Source organism: Miscanthus floridulus, chromosome 6, assembly GCF_019320115.1.
Source record: "Miscanthus floridulus cultivar M001 chromosome 6, ASM1932011v1, whole genome shotgun sequence".
In the NCBI taxonomy this organism is placed as follows: domain Eukaryota; kingdom Viridiplantae; phylum Streptophyta; class Magnoliopsida; order Poales; family Poaceae; genus Miscanthus; species Miscanthus floridulus.
This window is the reverse complement of record NC_089585.1, coordinates 119,538,958-119,566,437: the sequence shown is the minus strand read 5'-3', so window position 1 is coordinate 119,566,437 and position 27,480 is coordinate 119,538,958. Positions and strand designations below refer to the sequence as shown.

At 44.7% G+C, this 27,480-nt stretch overlaps 1 protein-coding gene across 3 annotated transcripts; it reads left to right on the top strand.

Moving 5' to 3' along the window:
- The first annotated feature begins 2,026 nt into the window (after positions 1-2,026).
- Positions 2,027-7,553, top strand: LOC136456749 (uncharacterized). 3 transcript variants are annotated; one of them, XM_066456704.1, is made up of 12 exons: positions 2,027-2,211; positions 2,415-2,509; positions 2,616-2,698; positions 3,255-3,330; positions 3,425-3,492; positions 4,057-4,132; positions 4,839-4,954; positions 5,068-5,151; positions 5,837-5,983; positions 6,625-6,733; positions 6,811-6,930; positions 7,105-7,553. In XM_066456704.1, exons 2-12 carry the CDS (start codon positions 2,422-2,424, stop codon positions 7,176-7,178), a joined length of 1,041 nt encoding a protein of 346 aa, XP_066312801.1. In that variant the 5' UTR covers positions 2,027-2,211; positions 2,415-2,421; the 3' UTR covers positions 7,179-7,553. The 3 variants fall into 3 exon arrangements, with proteins under 3 accessions (XP_066312801.1, XP_066312803.1, XP_066312802.1); XM_066456706.1 differs by having other exon boundaries at positions 4,057-4,133; positions 4,846-4,954; XM_066456705.1 differs by lacking the exon at positions 2,027-2,211 and having other exon boundaries at positions 2,238-2,509.
- Positions 7,554-27,480: the final 19,927 nt, after the last annotated feature.

Genomic DNA, 27,480 nt, shown 5'->3' with positions numbered 1-27,480 from the left:
TATTCCAGTTCGGTAAACCGACATGCATTAATAACATGATAAGCCTTAAATTCAGCGATTAAGCTAGAACACTAGTACAGATTTTGAAATCAATGTCGGTTCAAAAAGGCCATCAGTGTCGGTTTTTAAACCGGCACAACTAAAGCGGCAGTGATGTGGTTTCCAGAAAACCTGAAAAAATGGGCTGAAAATAGGGAATTATTTTTTAAAAAAATACCAAGAGAGACCCCACCTGGCAGCCACACAATCATGCAATTTTTTGCACGAAAAACGCACGCTTCGCGGCCACCAACGCTAGAACCCTAAACCTCGTGCTTCGCATGCTCATCACCTAACCACTCCACCTATAAGACGCTTGTGTACATTTGGGATATTCGTCCTCCCCATTTTATGTTACTTTGGTTCGAAATGAATATTTAGGCTCCTAAATAAATTCAAATGAAAACGTTATCAACTAAATAACACGATAAATCTTAAATTTGAAAAGTAAATTGAAAACATTTACAAATTATAATATAAATAGTTCAAACGCCAAACTAATAATTCAAAATGTAAAATAGGCATAAAAAGAGAGTAAGATAGGCTTACAATACTATTTATCTTACAATAAATGTCTCGATTATATCATTTTTATCCACTACAAAGAAAATGTGTCGTTTATTGACTAGACAATCATTTAAAAGATTATCCATCTTATTTTTTAAATTTATTTTTACTAAACGGAAAGCATTGTAGAAAATACCCTTTAATCATTGTAATATGCAGGCAGTTAGGTTTTGCGTGCACGTAGAGCCAGCAGGTAGCAAAAGAGCATCCCCTAAAAAAAAGTAGCAAAAGAGCAGTTTGTGTGGATCAATGAATGATGGCTAGAGCCTGGAGCGGTGGAGCCTGAAATCAAAGACGTACGTATCAGGATCCTCGAAGGCGTGACTACGTGGATGACCTCCCGTCGTGTGGCTGCGTGGGCCTGAAAAAGGCCGTCTCGGCAAGGCCGTAGCAGCGGCCACTGCGTTATCATCTTCTCCGGTATGTTTTTTTATTTTCTTTTTTTATAAAAATACATGTATACGTCCTCTACTGTCTGAAACTGCAGGGTATGCCGGTGCATACCTGGCATACCCTGTAGATTCGCCCCTGCCCTACACCAAGTCGAGCCAAGCCCTGGCCCCGTCCCCGTCCCGCACTGCCCGGAGCCACGGCTGCCCGCGCCCCGCGTGGCCGTGCTCGTGCACACCATGGCAGGTGGCCATGCTCGTCCTCACCCCGACGACTGCGCCTACTCGAGCACGCCCCGACGGTCGCAGCGGCCCGTGCCCTAGTTGTCGCGTTCACCCGCGTCCTGGCGGCCCCGCCTGCTCGAGTGCGCCCACGGGCCCACCATGGACAGGAAACAAAAAAAAAGAGAAAGGGAGAGAGAAAGAAGAAAGCGACAGGGGAAAAAATGTCATTTCACCACTGTTCTCTCTCCTCAACCGGCTGCAACGGGTCCGCAGTGTCATGTGGCCTAATTTCACCGAACCAGAGTGTCTTCTTGTAAAATGCTCCAAAGTAGGTGTCCGCTAACAAAGGACCATCACTTTTGATGTTCAAGAGATAATTATCCCTTTAGTTTAAGGTAGAGGACTTCTCGCCCAGCTCGAGAAAACCCACGAACTCCGTGCCCCGCTGACATACAGGGCCCGTTACCTGGAGAGAGGGCCGGTCTATTTTACCTGTGCTTTCGTTTGACAAGTATTCGAACTTTGATCACAAAGACACTACCTGGAGTCTTACCAACTGGTCCAGCAACAACAGTAGGCATACAAAAATACAGAGGTGTCCGAATGTTTATACGTGCGTCCAAACATGCCGTAATAAAACTATAAAATGGCATATTTCAAGTTCTAGAAAAATTATAATAACATCAGCTCTATTAGACATGAATAATACGAAACAGTGAATTTATAATGGCATGGATATATCTAATTGACTTTTTTTTTTAAGCCTCTCCTCTGGATACAGCTGTAGTATCTAAGACAAGTCTGCCGAAGCCTCCGGCCGTGACCTCGGTGTACCTGTGACGTGTCTGCTGCAACCCTGCCTTTCCTTCTTCCATAGCCCCAGCGTGCGCTCTCTCCTCTCTCTTGGCGACGGCTGGGCGACCGTCGCTGCCGCCCTGCGCCAGGTGCCCAGGTCTTCGCGGGGCCCTTCGCCGGCGACGAGCACCCCCAGGTACGTCCGCCCCTTGGTCGTCCCTTCCCGCTGTGCGAAATCGAGCACCCAAACCCTAACTTACTATTTGTGTTCGGATCTGATCTGATCACAAGCGCACATGCTTGTATTATGCCTACTAACTTCAATTCTTTTGCAAAATTATCGGGTGTGCATGCTTACACCCATGCCGTTTACTCGATCCGCCCCTGGTTCTATGGCAGCTGAAAGATGGCGAGGATACCGTCTCTGAAGAGCCTCAATGCGTTTCCACATGCGGAGGAGCACTTGTTGAAGAAGACTTACTCTGGCGCTGTTGGTATGATCTATGGGGACCCTATTGTTCTGTAATTGTTGCAAATGATTGCTTAAGTATGTGGTTTCGAGGTTTGTCTTTAATTTGCACATCATCGATATCTTGGCAGTGACAATTCTTGGGCTACTTATAATGATCACACTGTTCGTGCATGAGCTGCAGTTTTATCTTACCACCTACAAAGTGCATCAGGTATGATTGGTCACAGCTTATATTTTTCATGTTTGACTGCTATATGCAACTTTTCGATGTAATATTCACAGAGACTTTTGTTCCCCCCTTAAAATTCAATATCTTTTAGTTTTTTTTTTTCCGAGGCACTGTGAATATGTCTGTAGAAAATAGGGCCTTATCCAAAGTAAATGCTTCCATTTCTTTTTCGAGATAATTCTGGTTGGCATGTGGGGGCTGAGTTCAAGCATCAACCAGCAACCTGATCAAAGAATTATTTTGATGGCAACTCATTTATTTGATATGAAACATTATTATAAATCAATTTCATTGTTCAACTACCCATGTGTTTTCTGATGTTGTAGTTTCTGTTAATTATCATTGATGAGATTATGACAAAGTCATTTTCTTTTCATTGAGCTTATCCTTCCCAACATCTGTATCATGAACCCTTCGCCAGTTGATACTGTCTGCAGTTATCATTGATAAGATTATGCCGAAGTCATTTTCTTTTCATTAAGCTTATCCTTCCCAACATCTGTATCATGAACCCTTCACCAGTTGATACCGTCTGCAGATGTCTGTAGATCTAAAACGAGGAGAAACTCTGCCAATTCATATCAATATGTCATTTCCTTCTTTGCCATGTGAAGGTCAGTTATTAAGTTCAGTAATTCACCCATTAGTATTTTGTGACAAGTCTTTCATTTTTTTTGATATATCTGTCTCTGTGTCTTGATTGTTTAGTATTGAGTGTGGATGCAATTGACATGTCTGGGAAACATGAAGTTGATTTGCATACAAATATTTGGAAGGTAACATCTCCTGAAAAAAATTCATCCCTTCCAGCGTTTTTTTTAATTAGTACAGTAGCTGGACTAATGAAGGGCGGGCCTGGTGCAAGCGGTAGAGTCTTACCGCCTGTGACCGGAAGGTCCCGGGTTCGAGTCGTGGTCTCCTCGCATTGCACAAGCGAGGGTAAGGCTTGCCACCGACACCCTTCCCCAGACCCCACACAGAGCGGGAGCTCTCTGCACTAGGTACGCCCTTTTATAGTAGCTGGACTAATGAAAAAACATTGTATCTGTAAGTATTATTGAGTGCATATGCTCACCAGGTAGAAGCTGACAACCAATAGATTATGATGGCAAGTTGTTTTTTATATGTTAATGTACAAATGCTGAGGATATGTACTTTTACAAGCTTTGATTTGTGTCTTGGTGTAGTGTAAACAATACTCTTCATATGTATTTCCACGTTAATAGGTTTCCCAATCCCACAAAATATTGTATTATACTATTATGTTTTGTAAAAAATGTTCTAGTGCCTTCCTCTAATGTCTAATATTTTCTCTCTTCCTTCATATTTGCGTAAGACAGCTTCGCTTGGATAAGTATGGCCATATCATCGGTACAGAGTACTTGTCTGACCTAGTTGAAAAGGAGCATGATCATGGTATACACTTCTTCCTGCAAGGACAAAAAAAAGCATAGAATAGTGATAATTACCATATGAAATATTTTATTATCTGCAGCATGTATGTACTTTTCTTATTTTACCCAAATAGCAAACATACGTGTGTGCGTAGCAACGGTACAGCTTGTTACGTAGTCACACAGGCAATTTGTGGCTCGGAGTTTTTATTCAATGATTATGTCATCTGTTGCAATTCGTCTTGGAATTGGACTTCGTACCGTTGCTGGACATGTGCTGTTGTAACTCGTATCAGCACGGATGGTGAGTCCAGGTCACATATGGGACAGGGAGGGGCGTGAGGGCATTGTGGGAAGTAAAAAAAACGGTTGGAAGAGTTCCTTCTGTCTTTGATATTAGTTATAGATATAAAAAGATGTAGGAAAGGTGCAGCTGCAACTTAAGTATATTTTTCTGCTGTCAATATGTTCAGTTAGCATGTGGTGTTGTTGGTTACACTGACAATTCAGGCTTCAACCCAGTGCCTATCTCCATAGAAGCTGGAAGTCCTAGCTGTTTCCTTTTCCAACAGAAAAACTGGCACCTTTTTGGTAATCTATAATTGACAGAGAAGTGCATGTTCTCAGTCTTGATTGTCATGGGAAAACCTGTATACAATAACAATGACTAAATTGTTGGACCAAAGATGTTTCTATTGGAATCTCATATGATGGTTGGACATGAACAGACCATGGGCAAGAGCATCACGATGAACAAAAAAAGCATGAACAAACCTTCAACGAAGAAGCAGAGAAAATGATCAAGAGTGTCAAACAAGCACTGGGAAATGGTGAAGGGTGTCGAGTATGTTATTCATCTACTGATTCTTATTTAATTTACAGAATGGTGTTACAGGTTGAGATTGTGAATTGCATTTTATGGCATTGCTAATAAAACTGTGCCCACAATTTTCACAGGTCTATGGGATGTTGGATGTGCAGAGGGTGGCTGGTAACTTCCATATCTCAGTGCATGGTTTGAACGTCTTTGTTGCTGAAAAGGTCAGTAATCCAAAATTCCAGATACAGTTATTCTACCCTTTGTACATTTTGATTATGAAGTATGTGTACTTTCTTTACATAAGATTAATGTCCAAGCTGCTAAAAAAACTCAATTATAATGCTAGTGATTTTGTGCTATAGAAAAACACTAAATTCTCTCAAAGAACACTAAATTTAAATGAGAATAAAAAGGAGAGAAAAAAAAAACAAGTGAGCTAGGAAACTACCACAACCTGCCATTGGAACAAAAGATATTTGATCCCTTGAACATCGGCTTATTCTGACCATCACATGATATTGAAATAACCATGATTTCTTCTGAGGCTCTTCCGTTGGCATTGTGCTTTTTCCAATCTTTCCACTGATATGAAAACAACATGAAGTATCTTTGTTCTTTTCTTCTTTGGGCATATGTTACTTCACAGCTATTTTTACGAATTAGAATCATTTTTTCCCTGCAAGGTCTGTCAGTTTTTATGGATATAAATAGTTTCATCTGCATTAAAGAAATCATAATTTTTGTTGATTTTGATGTTTTTATTTATGCAAACAGGCAGACTTGCTTTCTCACCTTACCCCTTAACAGAGGGCTCCTGTGCAATCTTGTACTTCAATTGACATTAGCGATACATTTTTTAACTGGTTATTTAGTATAGTTTACCAATATGTACCTTTTTTTATGCAGATTTTTGAAGGGTCAAGCCATGTGAACGTCAGTCATGTTATCCACGAGCTGTCATTTGGCCCAAAGTATCCAGGAATTGATAACCCACTGGATGAAACTTCAAGGATACTTCATGACACAAGTGGAACCTTCAAATACTATATCAAGGTGAGTTGCCATTCATCTAGCCTTTGTAATCAAGCATGTGCATGAAAAAGCTTCCAAGTCGCAACATTTAGGGAATATAGCAAATAAGAGCATCTCCAGCAGTCCCCCTTTCCTAACCCCCAATGAGAAAAAACTGTTATTTTGGAGATCTTGTAGCTCCAGCAGTTCCTCAAACTCAACCCCAATGAGAAATTTTTTTCTCAGTCCCTCAAATCATAGCCTCCCACCCCTCAAATAAAGGGAAGACCTCTCCTCCCGCAATCCACTATTTTTCTCATTGAGGATTGGATTTTCTCGTTCTGCTGAGAGAAGACCTTCAAAACCCCAAAACACATTTTGTATCTCCCCCAATAACTAGTTTTTGGGGTTGGAGTTTTCTCCTACTGCTGGAGATGCTCTAAAGTCTGAAGGGAATTTGGTAGTTTCACAAACGTTCACATCTACATTAAGATATGAGCTCATCAATGGGGGCAAAAGGAAAATTGATATTTCCGATCTCCAACAAGCTAATGTTTGTTGAGTTGATTTGATCAAGTACACCACTACATCTGTAGAGTGGATATACTTACTAGTTCGTTTTCCTATGGGATTTGTAATAGCTTGTGAGAAAGCTCTTTAATTTTTGTCCAATTGATATACAGGTTGTTCCGACTGAGTACAAATATCTATCAAAGAAAGTATTGCCAACAAATCAGTTTTCTGTCACGGAGTATTTTCTTCCCATTCGCCCAACAGACAGGGCCTGGCCAGGTAACTATCCCCCCTCCCTTGTCAAGCATGGTATCTTCATCTATTCTCAAAGCTAAACTATTTTTTTTTTCATGTAGCGGTTTACTTCCTGTATGATCTCTCACCAATTACTGTCACCATCAAAGAGGAAAGAAGGAACTTCCTTCATTTTATAACTCGTCTATGTGCAGTTCTTGGTGGCACATTTGCCATGACAGGTTAGCTTGCACCCAATAATTTTCTGGTCTATCTTTGCGCATTTTGCCTTTTTTTCTGACTCAGTTTCACCGACAGCATCAGTAGGTGGTACTGACAGCAGAACTTAGAAAATAAATCCCACTGTTATAATTAACTGCTTGTTACAAAGCTCTTACCGTTATCTTGTTATACAGGAATGCTTGACCGATGGATGTACCGGCTTATCGAGTCAGTCACCAACTCAAAGACCAGAAGTGTACTGCGGTGACCGGTGATTGCCCAATCCATGATAGACGGAAAACAGTTGGTACCGTGGCTAATGAAGCCAATAGATCTTTGCCCCGAGCTAACTGGTCAAGCCATGTTGATTTGCATGTTTTATTTTCTCCGTGCATGGCTAACTTATAATACGTCGTTGTTTTTTTTTTATCATCAATCATGTTAGATTGACACCAAGTCCACGGACTACAGTTTTGTCATTAACTGACATCTATCGACTATGGTGGAACTAAACCATTCAAGACATGTGGTTTGGTTTTTTTTAAAAAAAACTTGTGATGAGGAATATGTATCCAAGAAAAACATGGCTCCAGAATAGTTTTTTACTGTGAAAATCAATACAAATATTTAGCTTCAGTGTGCACTGTAAATCTGTAATAGCGACCGCATGATTCATTTGCGGGGCGAATTTCATCGCGTGCGTTGCCAGCTGCATACAAGGGGTTGGTGGGTGAGGTTTGTCCCAACAAATTGTGATAAAAATTATGTAAAAACTCCTCTCTCAAAAAAAATGTAATAGTTTAGCTTTCCCTGGACGACTGATGACAGCACGTCTGCAGGATCCAGTATCTGAATCTAATATTTTCAAAGCCGGATAGTTGCACTTGCACACATGTGAAAGTGCTTGGTATGATCGTCGCCGATATCATATTCTTTCCCCCTCTGTCTGCATTAAGTAGTTAGTTTAGAGGTATTCAAGCTCAGGGAACTTTTAGCAAGAGGTTTGGAGTGAACTTTTAACAAGAGTGTGGAGATTTCTCTCCAAAGAGAGAGAGGGTCCTAATCCTCTGACTGATATGATGGTAACAACGTAAGAAGGTAGCTGGCTAATAAATTCCATTGTATATTTGCGTCAAAATGGTGATTACAACGGAACGGTGCTCAGCCCAAAATAGGGTTTGCTATCTAATAAATATAAAACCTTATATAAAAGAGAAAAGGTCCACTAGGCTCAGGGTTATCCACGGGCCTCTCTTGCTAGATCGGCGGATTGAGGCTTCAAGTCCATGGGCCGGCCCAATGGCCAACTTATCTGTTCTTGTCATCAGAGCAGAAGCTTAGCTCGCCTGTGCTAGTCTGCAGTACAGCAGCAGTAAACCACGGACTCGTTGACGTTTCAGTGAAGCTGAAACGTAAACCCGAGCTCCCATCGAGCGAAAAATGTTGAACGGTTGGCTATTCTATCATGGAAGAGTTTGGGTTCCAGCTTGAGATGCGCCGTTATTCATGACACTTCGTATTTTTCGTCGGTCCTCGTCCGCTCAGTCAATCGTCCAGTTCTCGGTTCTCCTGCGAAGAAGGGAATGAAGACGGTTAGAACCCCATACCATTCTTTGTTGCATTCAGAATCTGGAATCCATCGCATGCGTGCATGTGTCTAGTCTTGAGGCTTCAGTCAGAGTGACCAAACAACCTTTCTGAGCTGATTATGCAGAACAGCAGAAACGCAGAGGGAACGCGATGACTTCAGTAGCTAGTATCCCTTGTAAAGCAGCTTGTTTAAGTACTCGCCGTTCACACGGCTGATTCGCGTGAAAACCGTTTGCTCTTGGGACACATCAACGCCAAGCAGCGACCCTAATCGACGATGCTGCTTTGCAAGCAGTAGTATACGCTGTATCGTGTGGAAGGAGGGGACTAGTGTACGCCTGTCCCATTCGGCCGCCGTACCAAACAGGCAAACGCAGCAGGTTCAGAGAATACAATAAACAGTAGTGAGGATTAATCAAGGGATTGAGCGAGCCGATTTCGTTTCAAACTTGGCATCGATCGATGCATCGATGGGGTTATTCTGGGCGCCAGTCTGCAAGTCGAGCCTGTTGACCCAAGGACTAGGATGTGGACCTTGGACCACGGTTTCCAATTCGTGTTTATCTTAATCCTATCTTATATCACCCTATTAGGAAAACACACGCGTCGCAAACATTGAACGTGACCCGTCAGAATTGCATACAATACAGATGATTCTGGACCTGGTCAATCCACTCTGTGTCGTCGGTCATCAGAAAGCCACGGACGGCCGTGAAACTCACCAGTCACCACCTGCCAGTTCCTGAAAGGATGCAAAATGGATTACTGCTACTGCCATGCCATCGGTCTACCATATACTACAATACGGCTACACGTCAAAGAACGCCGCCACGAACGAGAGAAACCAGAGGTACGTGATATACCACTGCGTAGACCGAAGAAGCCATGGACAGTGACCCTCTAGGAATACTGCTGGACTATACCAGGAGAAGAATATGCTATCAATCGTCATGCATCGTTCTCTTGGCGAGCCTTCCAATCGAAAGCTGAGTGAGAGCCCTGCTGCCACAGGAACGGTTCAACGGGCTAGTAGCGTCTGCGTTACTGTGAGGCACCAGTGGCTGGCGCCGCCGCCGCTGCTGGTTGCCGATCGATGCAAGCACCACACCAGCACGGACGTGAGCAGAGAGCGACCCGTGGAACGCAGCGGGAAACTTGATGGTCACACTCCCGAAAATTAACGCTCGTCCTTGTTCCTATCGCCTGCCACCGGCGACGAATCCAACGAGAAAAGGACGCGCGCGCGCTCGCGGCGGCGATCAGAAAAGGACACGGAAACCGCTGGCCACCAGGCGAAGAAGGCTGTCACGACCAGGCCTCCGGCCGTTCTTCGTATTTGGTCTGCGCTGAAAGGGCCTGTTAACCGGCCTACGAGCCGCGTGGTAGTTTTGTCTGGGCTTGGTCCGTTAAATTGTAAAGACCGAACTCTTAAACTCGCTGTGTGGGTGGTTGGGAGGTCAGCGAATAACAAAAACATCAGTTTTGAATACTCTCGCCCTCCTTCTGTTATCTGCTCAAAAGGCGGTGCCGTCGCCGTGCTCCCAGCCGCGCGTGCACGCCGGCGACCTATCCTTCTGGCTGGGCGTGACATTTGGTACCAGAGCCTTCCGATCCGCCGCCGATTCTGGATCCGTAAAATCCCGTTTCCGACGGTTGGATCCAGAGTGTTGTGTGGTCTTACATAGGATTTTCTCCATCGCCGCCGATTCATCCTCGTCGCCGTTCAGCTCACCACCACCACCACCTTCCCCTACCTCCACCATCACTGCTTCCTCTCCGCCGCCCGTTTTCTGCCACCTCAATTTCTTTTTCCGTCACCGTCTTCGATAGATCCCTAATTTCCTCTCGATCTGCCACCAACTCTACTATCGTCACCTTGCTCGCTGGCGCGCAAACCCAAACCACCAACCCTCACCTCCCGCATGGCGACGGCTAAGGAAAAGCTTGACTCGCTCGGTGCCCAGATGAAGTCCATGCTCCTACTCATGGAGACGTTCAATCGCTGGCGTCCTGAGGTGGATAACTTCTCCAACGAGCTCACCAAGGAGATCCGAACTCTCACATCGCGCGTGGAGGCGTTGGAGGCAAACAACGCTGCGCCATCGGCCCCGAAGCGCGAGGAAGAGGGGCGGGCCATGGGCCACGGCGTCGTCACATCATCACAGGGGACTGCAGGGGGGACTCTGGTCCTCACTCATCCCCTGGCCAATGGTCAGTTATCCCCCTCCACCTCCCCAATTCATTACCCTACTACATCTACACATTCTGAATCTCGTTTACCTAAGGCTCAGTTTCCCAAATTTGATGGGTCTCATCCCAAGGTCTGGAAAGAAAAGGCCGAAAAATACTTTGATATGTTCAATGTTCCGGTCCATCGCTGGGCTCAGTATGGTACCTTACATTTCAAAGGGCATGCTGCCTTATGGTTACAAACCTATGAGGCTCAGCATGGGGTGGATAACTGGGTGGATCTTTGCATTGCCATTGAATCTAAATTTGGTAAAGATCTATATCATAACTCCATGCAAGAATTACTGAGCATTAAGCAAACCTCGGATGTTCAAGATTATTATGAAAGATTTCAAACTGTCATGCATAAAGTGCGGGTGCATAACAACCATTTAGATGATGTGTTTTTTGTCAGTAAATTCATTCAAGGCTTGTATCCTGACATCCGTGCTGCCATTGTTTTACATAAGCCAAGAACAGTTGATGTGGCCTTGTCATTGGCTCTTATGCAGGCTGATGTGCTGGACTCTCAACCAAAGTTTTTAGTCAAGCGCAATTATCGTGACTACAACAAGTATCCTGGCAAACCACCACCAACCGCAACTCCTGGTGTTCTGGGAGCACCACCAGTCGCCGACACAAAAGCCAAAGTGGGAAGACAAGCTAGCCACATTGCGAGCTCAGCGGCGTGCCCAAGGTTTATGCATGAAGTGTGGCGAGAAATGGGGTCGCAACCATAAGTGTCCAGATAAAGTAGCCTTGCATGTCTTGGAAGAGTTCATGGAGCTGCTCTCCGATGACAGTGCGCCTGATCAGCATGCTTCAGATTCTAGTGATGAAGAGGAAGCGGTGTTTGGTCTATCTCAGCCCACAGCAGTGGGGGTTTCAGGCAACAAAACAATCAAGCTGCATGGCATCGTCAAAGATCAACAATTGCTTATCCTCATTGATTCGGGCAGCACCTGCACATTCATTAGCTCCAACACGGCCAATGCCCTCAATTGTGTCCTGAGGCCTGCTCCTCCAATTCAAGTCGTTGTGGCCAATGGCGATAAACTTCAGAGCACCCATCAGGTCCTCAACTTCAGCTGGTGGTCTCAAGGGCACACATTCACAACTGATGCTCGTGTGTTGTCTTTGCAATACTATGACATGGTGTTAGGCATGGACTGGTTGGAACAACACAGTCCCATGTGGATACACTAAAAAAGGAAGTTGTTGCGGTTCTCTTATCAGGGTAGCAGAATCAGCTTAAAGGGCATTAAAGATACCTTATCCAGTTGTCCTAAGATCAAGGTTAGGAAATTACAGGGCCTCATCAAGAAGGGTGGTATAGCTCAGTTGCTTCATTTGTGTCCAGTAACATCACCCTTACCTCCAGACATGATTCCTCTGCCAGTACAGCAGTTAGTTGACAGTCAAGCTCACCTTTTCCAGGATCTAGATTCCTTGCCACCCTCAAGGGAATTTGATCACCACATTCCTCTGATCCCTGGAGTGAAACCTGTAAATGTCAAGCCATACAGATATTCCCCAACACAAAAAGATGAGATTGAGCGTCAGATCAAAGAAATGCTCTCCAATGGCATCATTAGGCCCAGCCACAGTCCTTTTGCTTCCCCAGTAATCTTGGTCAAAAAGAAAGATGGCAGCTGTGGGGGATATACCCCCGGTACCACAAAATGGTACATGGGCCGCACCATCCGAGGTGGCCCGACCCGAAGATCAAGGCGTACACATCAAGATTACAAGTTGTACTAGATATTGTAATAGTACCAAATTGGATACTTTACTTGTAACCTTGTCTCTTCGGAGTATACAAGGAGAGACAAGGGTCCCCTAGAGGACAAGTTAATCTGTATACATCTCAGTACAATACACCAAAGACACAGGACGTAGGGTATTATGTCGACCAGACAGCCCGAACCTGTCTAAATCGTTGTCTCTGCGCCTTGTGTCACCATCTGGTTCCTGATTACACGCATCCTACCGATAATCTACCACCACGGGCAACCCCCTCGGTGGACTGCCGACCATATTTCGTAGACAGTGGCGCGCCAGGTAGGGGCCCCCTCTAGGGGTTGTGCATGCTGATCCATGGCGAACCAGATGGCGTACCTCAAGATCAACATGCTTCGTGACAGCTTGGCTGATCAAGTCAACATCCTTCAACAATCACGGTGCATGTCCGAACGTCACGCTTCATGCCTGGCACGCTAGCGGCGGCGTTCAGAGTGCATCGCGATGCTGCGCTATGCTGTCCACTACGAAACTGCATGGCGGCACTTTGTTGAGATCCCATCGGGCTCACAACGGGCATGCAAGGCTCGTAGTACAGACTCCCGGGCCACGGCGTCGGCTCCACATGACACGACACCGGATTTCCAGCGAGCACGCAACGGCGCCAGAGTCTACCATGGAGGAGGCACGATCTACAGTGCCATGCAAGGCTGATTCACATCTTCGGGTGGACTATACACATGCAACGTGCATGGGCGGAGGATGCAAGTCCGAATGTGCCTTGATCGCAAACTGCACCCCACGCAGCTCGTCTCATTGGCTCGGGACTAAGTCACCGACCCGCCGAGGACTCGGCGGCGCAATTACGTGGCGTTTGTACTCCGAGCTGCATCCGCACGGGAGTCCTACTCCAACTCGAATCAAGCACAACGTGCAGCAGAGATCTCCATGGAAGCAAATCTAAATGCATGCAAGCAATCAGCACTCACGCATTCTGCAAGATCCAATCGGCTACTAGGAGTCATACTGTATGATAGCATGCACGATGCCTTGATCTCCGTAGCCTCTCGATGACGTGATGATCTACACCACCATGCAAGGCTAATTTAATTGCTCGTATGGGTGTATGTACACATACGTACAGCATATACGTGCACGAATGATGCAAGCCTGCACGCGCCCATAATGAGCTAAGTCATGTTTCTATTTTTAGATTAAGCATTCTATTGCGTGTCGTATGCTTCTACCATCTGCTTCATGATTATCTGTAGCTTCCATGGCGGTAGGACTGGCAGCATACTTCGATCTCGCTGGGCAGAGGCAAGACGACGCCAAATTTGGCACAGAAGAACGATGGTTTTGCACCGAACGATGCACAACCGTCTAAGCAAGCCACGCGTTGAGTCGTCAAGTGAGCCGTCGGCGAGCCACGCCGAGCCATCAAGCGAGTCACGTCGAACCAAGCGAGCCGCTAAGCGAGTCACGCCGAGCTCTGACCACATCGACCGCGACCACGTCGACCATGTCCCGAGCAGCTCCGCTGAGCTCCGACCACGTCGACCGCGACCACGTCGACCACATCTCAAGCAGCTCCGCCGAGCTCCGACCACGTCGACCGCGACCACGTCGACCACATCCCGAGTGGCTCCGCCGAGCTCCGACCACATCGACCACCAGACCACGTCGCAATGATGATCGCCGTGAAGAACGGCGCTATGACAACCGCGACCACCGTCGTGACGACAAGTCGGAAAGCTCGAGGACCGGACAACTTTATCGCTATCGACCAGATTTCTATCGAAAGATAAGTACACTTCTAATATTTATATTTAATATAATTTTCATTACGACGTTTCTCCACAGCGTCCTCGTCATGATTATTCTTCAAATAATATTTGTCCATGTATACCATCTTAAAGATGACATACATCTATACTTAATGCAAATCCTCGACCAGTCCTGTTGACGCTCGGACGCCTCCAGAGACGGCCCTGTCTCCGGCTCCTCTCTACACGTGCACGAGCGTCTGCCCTCTGCGTTATGGGTAGTCGGCAGCGGTTCCTTAGCGACGCTTTGTTCTTCCTACACGTGCACGGGCTCCGCGCCCCGTGTTATGGTTCACGAGCTAGCTAGGGCTGGAGACTCAACTACATACTAACTGGTCGGGCGGTTTATATTAAGTATAAACACAAACTTCACATTAACACTGATGTTTACAAAAGCACCAACTGCTTTATCACATCATGCTCATTTGCAAATGACTGCTGAGCGTTGTTTCTTCACCGCTGATTTTTCTCCATAATTTATTATTTGGTACATCATGTACTACCATTCTACATATTTATCTATAGGAATTTCGAGCTATCCTCGGGGACTTCGTCGCTCGCCTCTCGACCTATGCTCGGGGACTGCCTCGATCACTCTCCGACCATGGCTCGGGGACTTCGTCGCTTGCTCCTTGACCTGTGCTTGGGGACTGCCTCGATCACTCTCCGACCACGGCTCGGGGACTTCGTCGCTTGCTCCTCGACCTGTGCTCGAGGACTGCCTCGATCACTCTCCGACGATGGCTCGGGGACTTCGTCGCTCGCTCCTCGACCTACGCTCGGGGACTGCCTCGATCACTCTCCGACCACAGCTCAGGGACTTCATCGCTCGCTCCTTGACCTGTGCTCGGGGACTGCCTCGACCACTCTTCGACCATAGCTCGGGAACTTTGCGTCTCAACTACATGTGACTGGCGACTCGCATATAGTTGGGATATTCTTTCTCGTTTAGACCTTTGAAAGGATCTAACAATGCCTAGAGGGGGGGTGAATAGGCGTATCTAAAAATTTACTGCAAATGCTAAGTTTAAATCTGTCAGCCACTGTCGGAAGTCCCGACGTTTGGGTCAGAACTCCCGACGTTGTCAGAAGTTCCGACGCAAACGTCAGCAGTTCTGACGCCTACGTGAACTACAAAAGCAGTGCCAAATTTAACTTTGCGGATAAATAAACTTACAACCTCACTTCCTAGTGGTTTGGTGAAGATGTTGGGTCACTCCCTTGACGCCGTAATGCCTCCAAACCGTAGATCGAGTCCAAACCCTAAAATGGAGATTTTGGAGACAAGAAGACAAACACATACAAGTAATCTCAAGCAATCACAACAACAACAACAAGCACGCGGGACACAAGGATTTATCCCGAGGTTCGACAACCCCACAAAGGAGCTCCTACGTCCTCGTTGTTGAGGTGACCACTAAGGTCGGAGTCTTTTCCACCTCCTTGCCTCTCTCAAAGTGACCACAAAGGTCACTTGAGCTTTCCACTAAGAAATCGAAGGGTGATACAAACTTCCCAAGGCTCTTCCACAAGATGGAAGCTCTAGGGCAACGCCTAGCCGGCTAGGGGCAAAGCCCCAAGAGTAATAGACGCAAAAACAATCGGCTTGACGAAGAAATCAAGTGCTCAAGCTTTCCAAAGTGATGCTCTCACTTAATCCACTCTCCTTTTACTCAAAAACTAAGGGAATCGAAGATTGGAGCAAAGGGGAAATGAGAGGGGTGCTTTGGTTGCTTGGGAGCTGTTCAGCACGAAGTGAGTCAACTATGAAATGAGTCCGTAACGGTTAGAAGTGAAGAGAGGAGTATTTATACTCCAAGTGAAAATCCAACCGTTCAGATCTACGTCGGGAGTCCCGACGCAGATCCCGGGACTTCCGACGTTAGCATAAAATACTGTTCCCAAAGGGTCAGAAGTCCACGGGTGAAAGTCAGTGTCGGAACTCCCGGCAAACGTCGGGACTTCCGACGATCGGAACTCCCGACGATCGTCGGGACTTCCGACGTGCACAGTTAATCAAACAGCCAGCACTGCGAGGTTGGGACTCCCGGCTTGGGTCAGGTCAGTGTCGGAACTCCCGGCGAACGTCGGGACTTTCGACGGTCGGAACTCCCAGCGAACGTCGGGACTTTCGACGTGCACAGACAGCGAGCAGTCAGAAGCACAGGTGTCGGGACCCCTGGCTTAGGTCGGGACTTCCGACTGTCGGGAGTTCCGACTTACGTCGGGACTTCCGACACCGAAAGTCACAGAAAATTATTCTATGTGCTCGTGAAGTGCTAGAGTGACACAATTTTGATTTTATTTAAATGCTTGAGCACTCTATCTTCCTCAGACCAACCAAGCTTGCATCTCTCTTTATAGTGCGGCGGATCCTAAACTCAAAAACAAAATTAAAACCTTTGGAGATCGTTTTGAATTCGTCCGCCTTTACAACTTCAAGAATTGAGGGATACCATTTCATCTTTATCAACTCTTTGAATCTTTCATGGGACTAATAACTGCAACATATCTCATTAAGATGACATTAGTCCCTAATTTGGATGTCATCAATACACCAAAACCCACATAGGGGGCAAATGCACTTTCAATCTCCCCCTTTTTGGTAATTGATGACAACCAACTTAGGCTTTTATAGGAATGAAAGAATTTAAAGCTTTTTGAACCCCAAAATTTATGGAGAGCTCCCCCTTGATGTATGCATGAATTTGAATTTCAATTGGACTCATGTATACATGCTTTGCATGCACCAAGACAAAAGCTCCCCCTACATTTTGTAATCCGTGGGGTGCAACAAGTGTGTGTGAACAAGTATATAGACGTGAAAAGAGATGCAATATGACATGTTATTTCACACAACAAGTAAATATGATGGCCAAGATTTCAAAGTAGAAACTTGAAGCAATACATGGCCATACAAAAACATTCATCATGACAGGTAGAGATAAGCACAAGCAAATAAGATAGATTAAAACATTACTTATCCTACAATCATCCATCACACACATATAAATAGATAGTTGTCCATCACACGGTTGCCACCACACGACAAAGTTCATACATGCTAAAGGTTTTAAAGTTCCAAAACATAAAGACCAACTAACTTATTACAATAAATCAAAGCCTAACACTCCCCCTTTGTCAACAAGTGCCAAAAGGGGTAGGCCTCATGAGAAACCAACTACTCATCATCGGAGTCATCATCATCGCCTTGGTCACTTTCCTCACCATTGTCGTCTTCTTCATCATCTTCTTCCTCTTGATATTCCTCATTGTCTTCAGTTGCTTTCCCTTTGCCATGTGGGCGAGAAGAAGCATCATCTTCGTACGCCGCACAAGCCTCATCATATAAAGCCAACGGATCACGAGGAGGCACAAATGGCGGCGGAGGGGAAGATTGAAAGGTCCTAATGGCTAGAGGGGGGGGGGGTGAATAGCCTAATAAAATTTCTACAACAACACTTAACAAAGTGGTTAGACAATTATGAGGCGAAGCGAGTGTTGCGCTAGCCTACTTAAAATGCAAGCCACCTACCATAATTCTAGTTTAGATAGTGTCTATTCACACAATAGCAAAGACACTATCCTATGTTAGTGTGCTCTCAAAGACTAACTAAAGAGCCACACCAACTAAGCAAGCAAGCTCTCACAACTAGCTACACTAAAGAACTTGTCAACTAGTTTGCGGTAGAGTAAAGAGAGTGGTTAGGATAGTTATACCGCCGTGTAGATGAAGAACCAATCAATCACAAAGATGAATAACAATGAAGACCAATCACCTCGGAATCAATGATGAAGACAATGATTTTTACCGAGGTTCACTTGCTTGCCGGCAAGCTAGTCCTCGTTGTGGCGATTCACTCACTTGGAGGTTCACGCGCTAATTGGCTTCACACGCCAAACCCTCAATAGGGTGCCGCACAACCAACACAAGATGAGGATCACACAAGCCACGAGCAATTCACTAAAGTACCTTTTGGCGCTCCGCCGGGGAAAGATCAAGAACCCCTCACAATCACCACGATCGGAGCCGGAGACAATCACCACCTCCGCTCGACGATCCTCGCTGCTCCAAGCCGTCTAGGTGGCGGCAACCACCAAGAGTAACAAGAGAAATCCGCAGCAAAACACGAACACCAAGTGCCTCTAGATGCAATCACTCAAGCAATGCACTTGGATCACTCCCAATCTCACTATGATGATGAATCAATGATGTAGATGAGTGGGAGTCCTCTGACTAGGCTCACAAGGTTGCTATGTCAATGAAAATGTGCAAGAGTTGTCCCTTGAGCCGGCCATGGGGTTATAAATAGAGCCCCCATCAAATAGAGCCGTTATACCCCTTCACTGGGCAAAACACGTTCTGACCGGACGCTCCAGTCGTGTTGACCGGACGCTGGACCCCAGCGTCCGATCGCTCGCAGACGACCACGTGTCCTGATTCCAACGGTCACCTGACCTGACCGGACGCTCCGGTATAAACTGACCGGACGCTGAAGCCCCAGCGTCCGGTCGTTTCCAGTAAGCTCCCGAGCATGACCGGACGCGTCCGGTCGAATGCGATCGGACGCAGCCAGCGTCCGGTCTCATTCCAGCTACTGTGTCACCGTACGTCAGCGCGACCGGACGCAGCCTGCCAGCGTCCGGTGCATTCAGATCCAGCGTCCGGTCAGTTGATCGACGCTGGCATCTTTGCGACCAACTCGTTTTCACTTCTAACTTTTTCACCCTTGCTCAAATGAGCCAATCACCAAGAATTTTGCATCCGGCGCAATAGAAAATAGACATTTCATTTTTCCAAAAGCGCCGAATCCCGCCGAGCTTGCTCGGCGGGAGGGAGAGAGGGACCCAAACCCATCTCAACCCTACAAACACCTTGTGCACATGTGTTAGCATATTTTCACAAATGTTATCAAGGGTGTTAGCACTCCACTAGATCCTAAATGCATATGCAATAAGTTAGAGCATCTAGTGGCACTTTGATAACCGCATTCCAATACGAGTTTCACCCCTCTTAATAGTACGACTATCAAACCTAAATGTGATCACACTCTCTAAGTGTCTTGATCACCAAAACAAAATAGCTCCTATGGTTTATACCTTTGCCTTGAGCTTTTTGTTTTTCTCTTTCTTCATTTTAAGTTTAAGCCCTTGATCATCGCCATGCCATCACCATTGTCATGCTATGATCTTCATTAGCTTCTTCTACTTGAAGTGTGCTACCTATGTCATGATCACTTGATAAACTAGGTTAGCACTTAGGGTTTCATCAATTCACCAAAACCAAACTAGAGCTTTCAATCTCCCCCTTTTTGGTAATTGATGACAACCCTTATACAAAGATATGAATTGAAATTCAATTGAATCCATGTTGCTTGCCCAAGCATATTTACTATGTGTAAAAGGATATGGACAAGTTTCATGAACCATAAGTGGTAGCAATTGCTCCCCCTACATATGTGCTAAGAGTTTGGATTGAAGCTTGCACATATGCTTAGATAGGAAATGTAGGAGTCAATGTCTACCATATGATGCTAAGGTATAAAAGATGGACCTTTGAAGCGTGATACCAATCGGAGTGCACCAATATACCATCCTCAGCATCATGGTTAGCTCAATACCACTTAGAAATATTTGGAAGTGAAATCACTAGATATCCTATACATGCTAGTTTGCATTTCATCATTCAAATCTACAACTAGCATACATCACACAAGCATGGATATTATAAATATGGAACTTATGCCATGCAAGCAAACATATGAAATGCACGTTCAAATGCACCATACAAGTTCGTGAGCTTGCTCCCCCTACTTGTGTGCTCAAAATTTTAGTTGATCCCTTTCCTTTGTTATATCTCTCCCCCTTATCCTTTTTATCTTTGTTTCTCTCCCCCTTTGTCATCAATGACCACAAAGATTCTAAATAGAATTACTTGTAGGGTTGAGATTATCAATGTCAATCAATGGGATGAGGGTTATTTTCCTAAATTTGGTTCAATTCTAGATTATTTCCCAAAGATATTTAACTTGGTTTGATCCAAGGACAAGCTTCTTCACACCTCCAAATAAGGGTTATCTTGTACCATGTTGAGTTAAACACTTATAGTTCATTTTCTAGATTAAACACTAGGTTTACAAGCCCATAAACATGTCATATGCCATCACTAGATCAAGTCAATCATAGAAACAATAGTGAGACCATATTGACATCAAAATTCATTTGATTTTCATGAATGAGCCTAATAAGATAGAACCATATGCAAGATCCTACTAGGATTGAAAATATGACTAGATGCACTAAACATGTCCTTAGCAAGGATGTATGTCATGCCAATCAACTTTTACCTTAGATTGCTCGAAGGAGAGGCATGTCATATGAGTGGGGGTGCATCAACACATATTTGAGAAATCCAATATGTTCAACTCATTCCTTAGCTTGCAAAACCTTTTCTCATCCAATGGCTTGGTGAATATATCGGCAAGTTGATCTTCGGTGCCTACACTCTCAATGCAAATGTCCCCTTTTTGTTGGTGATCTCTTATGAAATGGTGGCGGACATCAATGTGCTTTGTTCTTGCATGTTGCACCGGATTGTTTGTTAGCTTGATTGCACTCTCATTGTCACATAGCAATGGCACTTTCTTGAACTTGATTCCAAAATCACTCAAAGTGGCCTTCATCCAAAGTATTTGTGCACAACAACTACCGGCGGATATGTATTCGGCTTCGGCGGTTGATAATGCAACACTATTTTGCTTCTTTGATGACCATGAAACAAGTGATCTTCCCAACAATTGACATGTGCCCGATGTGCTCTTCCTTTCAACCTTGCATCCCGCATAATCCGAGTCGGAGTAACCAACTAGCTCAAACTTTGCTCCTTTGGGATACCACAAACCAACATTTTGTGTATGCTTCAAGTACCTCAATATCCTCTTTGTAGCCTTCAAATGGCTTTCTCTTGGTGAGGCTTGAAATCTTGCACACATGCATACACTAAACATGACATCCGGCCTTGATGCGGTCACATAGAGTAGGCTTCCAATCATAGACCGATACAACTTTTGATCCACCATGTTTCCACTTGCATCACTATCTAAGTTGCCATTGGTTCCCATTGGTGTGCTAATGACTTTGCTATCAATCATTCTAAACTTCTTGATCATGTCCTTGATGTACTTGCCTTGACTCACAAATGTACCATTCTTCAATTGCTTGATTTGAAGACCAAGGAAGTAACTCAACTCACCAATCATGGACATCTCAAACTCATTAGCCATCATCTTTCCAAACTCATCACAAAATTCTTGATTGGTTGATCCAAATATGATATCATCAACATATATTTGCAACATAAATAGATCTTTTCCAATCTTCTTGATGAAAAGAGTGGTGTCAACCTTGCCCATTGTGAACCCTTTAGAGAGGAGGAAGTCCCTCAATCTCTCATACCATGCTCTAGGTGCTTGCTTCAAGCCATACAATGCTTTCTTCAACTTGTACACATGGTTAGGTTTCTTATCATCTTCAAAACCGGGAGGTTGCTCAACATATACTTCTTCATTGATATAACCATTGAGAAATGCACTCTTAACATCCATTTGATAAAGCTTGATGTTGTGGGCACAAGCATAGGCTAGCAAGATTCTAATTGCTTCCAATCTAGCAACCGGGGCATATGTTTCTCCAAAGTCAAGACCTTCAACTTGTGTATAGCCTTGTGCTACCAATCTTGCTTTGTTCCTTACAACTATCCCATCTTGATCTTGCTTGTTTCTAAAGACCCATTTGGTACCAATCACATTGTGTCCCTTTGGTCTTTCCACCATTTCCCATACTTGATTTCTTGTGAAGTTATTCAATTCTTCATGCATAGCATTCACCCAATCAACATCCTTCAAAGCTTCATCTATCTTCTTTGGTTCAATGGATGACACAAAAGAGAAGTGTTCACAAAATGATGCCAATCTTGATCTTGTTTGTACACCTCTTGAGATATCTCCAATGATTGTATCCAAAGGATGATCTCTTGCAATACTTGTTGGTTGGAGCAATGGAACTTGATTGCTTGCACTTGCTAGATCATTGGGTTGAGATGATGTGCTAGCCACTTGATCTTGATCAATGTCATGAGAGTTACTTGCACTAGCTTGATTTGTATCATCTTGCACATTTGAGTTGGAGAGCACTTGCATTTGATCATCTTCATCATCATTCACTTGCCTAGGCCTCAATTCACCAATATCCATGTTCTTCATGGCATTTGAAAGTTGAATGCCTCTAACATCTTCCAAGTTTTCATCCTCTTCTTGTGAACCCTTGGTTTCATCAAATTCAATATCATGAACTTCCTCAAGAGTACCACTATCCAAATTCCAAACTCTATATGCTTTGCTTGTAGTGGAATAGCCAAGTAGGAATCCTTCATCACATTTCTTGTCAAACTTGCCCAATCTTGTGCCTTTCTTCAAGATATAGCATTTGCAACCAAAGACCCGAAAATATGCAATGTTGGGCTTTCTACCATTCAAGAGCTCATATGGTGTCTTTTCTTTCAATCGGTGACAATAGAGGCGGTTGCTACAATAGCAAGCCGTGTTGATAGCTTCGGCCCAAAAAGATTGACTCACATTGTACTCACTAAGCATAGACCTTGCCATATCAATGAGTGTTCTATTCTTTCTCTCAACAAGGCCATTTGATTGAGGTGTGTACTTGGCCGAGAATTGATGTCTAATTCCAAATTCATCACACAACTCATCAATTCTAGTGTTTTTGAACTCACTACCATTGTCACTTCTAACTCTCTTGATGGTTGTTTCAAACTCATTGTGAATGCCCTTGACAAATGATTTGAATGTTGCAAACACATCACTTTTGTCCACTAGAAAGAATACCCATGTGTATCTAGTGTAGTCATCCACTATCACAAATCCATATTTATTTCCACCGATACTAGTGTATTGTGTTGGCCCAAACAAATCCATATGCAATAACTCAAATGCTTTACTAGTGCTCATCATGCTTTTCTTAGGATGGGTGTTTCCAACTTGTTTGCCGACTTGACAAGAACTACAAAGCTTATCCTTTTCAAACACATCTTTCAAGCCTTTAACTAAGTCATGCTTAATCAATCTATTCAATTGTTTCATTCCGACATGACCAAGCCTTCTATGCCATAACCAACCCATGCTAGACTTAGTGAACAAGCATGTAGACAATCTAGCTTCACTAGCATTGAAATCAACCAAGTATAGATTCTCATATCTAAAGCCTTTGAAGATCAAGTTAGAGCCATCTACACTTATGATCTCTACATCATCTATTCCAAATATGCATTTGAATCCAAGATCACACAATTGAGCTACGGATAGCAAATTGAAGTTCAAGCTCTCTACTAGCAACACATTGGATATGCTCATGTCATTGGATATAGCAATCTTACCAAGCCCTTTGACCTTGCCTTTGCCATTGTCACCAAATGTGATACTATCATAACCATCATTGCCATTGGTGTTGATTGAGTTGAACATTCTTGCATCACCGGTCATGTGTTGAGTGCACCCACTATCAAGAACCCAATGCCTTCCTCCGGCTTTGTAATTGACCTACAAAAGAAGATCAATTCTTTTTAGGTACCCAAACTTGCTTGGGTCCTTGAAGGTTAGTAACCAAGCTCTTTGGCACCCAAATGGCTTTCTTCTTTGAGCCCATCCATGGTTTGCCAATGAACTTAGCCTTCACACCATTTGTACCCTTAACAAGCATATAGGAAGAATTAAGCTTAATGGAGGATACATTAGCATTTTTGCTTTTGTTGGTGCATTCGTGCTCTTTATGACCAACTTGCTTGCAACTAGTGCAAAATCGACCATTGTTCTTCACAATACTTGTCTTGTGAGGAGCAAAGGCCGCCTTGCCTTTCTTGGGCGTATAGCCCAATCCCTCTTTGTAGAGAGAAGCTCTTTGGCTACCCAAGGCCATAAGCAAGCGGTCCTCACCACCATAAGCCTTAGCCAAGGTGTGAGTGAGCTTAGTTACCTCCTTCTTGAGGTTCTCATTCTCAACCACTAGTGAGGTATCACAAGTGTGACCATCACTACTAGATGAGGTAGAAGTGGAAGTGCTACAAGAAGGGTTAGTTGGAGGAACAATGATAGGCATGGATAGTGATGTATCAATTAAATCACAAGTTACACCTACATCACAAGTTTCAACATGCTTCTTTTTATCTTGTTCATTAAGCAAAGTGGAATGAGCTTTTTCAAGCTTTTTGTGAGCCTTGCCAAGCTTCTCATGGGCATCCTCTTGCCTCTCATGAGATGCACTAAGCTCATCAAATGCTTGCTTAAGGGCTTTTAGTTCCTTACGCAAGCTTTTGCATTCCTTTCTTGAGATGTCAAAGTGTTCTCTAGCATCTTCTAGCATGTCAATTAATTCATCTTTTGTAGGTTCATCATCATCATTATCACTATCACTATCATGCTCACTATCACCTCCATCATCACAAGTTTGTACCTTAGTGGCCTTAGCCATGAAGCATGATGGAGAGTCGAAGAGAGAAGGCTTCTCATTGATTGCTATACTTGCAAGAACCTTCTTCTTGGTGGTCTTGTGATCATCACTATCATCATCATCATCATCACTTGAGGAAGCATCACTATCCCAAGTGACCACATATGATCCACCCTTCTTCTTCTTGAAGAATGTCTTGCCCTTCTTCTCCTTCATTTCTTTCTTGTCCTTCTTCTTGTTCTTCTTGTTGTCATCATCATTTTCACTATTGTATGGGCATTGAGCAACAAGATGATCTTTGCTTCCACACTTGAAGCATCTTCTTGACTCATCTTTGTTCTTGGATGAAGACTTCTTTCTTCTTGCACGATAGCCTTTCTTCACCATGAACTTGCCAAACCTCTTGACAAAGAGAGCCATCTTCTCATCATCACTATCATCCCATGAATCATTATCCTTACTTGATGTTTCTTGCTTTGCTTTGCCCTTGGATGATGTGGCCTTGAATGCCACGCTCTTCTTCTTGTCATCCTTCTTCTCATCTTTCTTCTCCCTCTTTTCTTCCTTCTCATCATCATCTCTATAAGCATCATCGGTCATGATATCTCCCAAGATTTGATTTGGTGTCATTGTGTTCAAACCACTCCTCACTAGCAAGGTGACCAACATTTTAAATCTCCCGGGCAAACATCTCAAGAACTTGTTTGAGAAGTCCTTGTCCTCTATGTTCTCACCAAGTGCTTTGAGATCATTTACAATCACCTCCATTCGGTGGAACATGTCCGGCACACTCTCATCCTCCTTCATCTTGAAGCTTGCAAACTTTTCTTTAAGGATGTATGCCTTTGCACCCTTCACGGCTTGAGTACCTTCAAATGATTCTTCCAACTTCTTCCAAGCCTCATGTGCCATCTCAATATTTTTGATTTGCTCAAATGTTCTTGCATCAATTGCATCATGAATGGCACTTAGAGCAATATCATTGTTTTGGAGAAGTACTTCTTCGGCGGCGGTGGGATTTTCCGGATTACCAATCTCAATTTTAGTTTCTACAACCTTCCACACCTTTCTATTGATTGACTTGATATGTGTGGCCATCTTTGATTTCCAATAAGAATAATTTGAGCCATCAAATTGGGGTGGCTTCTTGGTGTTGTTGATTTGAGCCATTTTAACACCGAAGGTTGTTAAGCCTCAAATAACGGTGACCTCGGCTCTGATACCACTTGAAAGGTCCTAATGGCTAGAGGGGGGGGGGGTGAATAGCCTAATAAAATTTCTACAACAACACTTAACAAAGTGGTTAGACAATTATGAGGCAAAGCGAGTGTTGCGCTAGCCTACTTAAAATGCAAGCCACCTACCACAATTCTAGTTTAGATAGTGTCTATTCACACAATAGCAAAGAAACTATCCTATGTTAGTGTGCTCTCAAAGACTAACTAAAGAGCCACACCAACCAAGCAAGCAAGCTCTCACAACTAGCTACACTAAAGAGCTTGTCAACTAGTTTGCGGTAGAGTAAAGAGAGTGGTTAGGATAGTTATACCGCCGTGTAGATGAAGAACCAATCAATCACAAAGATGAATAACAATGAAGACCAATCACCTCGGAATCAATGATGAAGACAATGATTTTTACCGAGGTTCACTTGCTTGCCGGCAAGCTAGTCCTCGTTGTGGCGATTCACTCACTTGGAGGTTCACGCGCTAATTGGCTTCACACGCCAAACCCTCAATAGGGTGCCGCACAACCAACACAAGATGAGGATCACACAAGCCACGAGCAATTCACTAAAGTACCTTTTGGCGCTCCGCCGGGGAAAGATCAAGAACCCCTCACAATCACCACGATCGGAGCCGGAGACAATCACCACCTCCGCTCGACGATCCTCGCTGCTCCAAGCCGTCTAGGTGGCGGCAACCACCAAGAGTAACAAGAGAAATCCGCAGCAAAACACGAACACCAAGTGCCTCTAGATGCAATCACTCAAGCAATGCACTTGGATCACTCCCAATCTCACTATGATGATGAATCAATGATGTAGATGAGTGGGAGTCCTCTGACTAGGCTCACAAGGTTGCTATGTCAATGAAAATGTGCAAGAGTTGTCCCTTGAGCCGGCCATGGGGTTATAAATAGAGCCCCCATCAAATAGAGCCGTTATACCCCTTCACTGGGCAAAACACGTTCTGACCGGACGCTCCAGTCGTGTTGACCGGACGCTGGACCCCAGCGTCCGATCGCTCGCAGACGACCACGTGTCCTGATTCCAACGGTCACCTGACCTGACCGGACGCTCCGGTATAAACTGACCGGACGCTGAAGCCCCAGCGTCCGGTCGTTTCCAGTAAGCTCCCGAGCATGACCGGACGCGTCCGGTCGAATGCGATCGGACGCAGCCAGCGTCCGGTCTCATTCCAGCTACTGTGTCACCGTACGTCAGCGCGACCGGACGCAGCCTGCCAGCGTCCGGTGCATTCAGATCCAGCGTCCGGTCAGTTGATCGACGCTGGCATCTTTGCGACCAACTCGTTTTCACTTCTAACTTTTTCACCCTTGCTCAAATGAGCCAATCACCAAGAATTTTGCATCCGGCGCAATAGAAAATAGACATTTCATTTTTCCAAAAGCGCCGAATCCCGCCGAGCTTGCTCGGCGGGAGGG

Bases quoted from the DNA above. Each gene is read 5' to 3' on its own strand.
- LOC136456749 (XM_066456704.1), top strand. From the start codon at position 2,422: ATGGCGAGGATACCGTCTCTGAAGAGCCTCAATGCGTTTCCACATGCG. The intron at 5,152-5,836 runs GTCAGTAATCCA...TTTTTTATGCAG, and splicing joins ACGTCTTTGTTGCTGAAAAG to ATTTTTGAAGGGTCAAGCCA. The intron at 6,734-6,810 runs GTAACTATCCCC...TTTTTCATGTAG, and splicing joins AACAGACAGGGCCTGGCCAG to CGGTTTACTTCCTGTATGAT.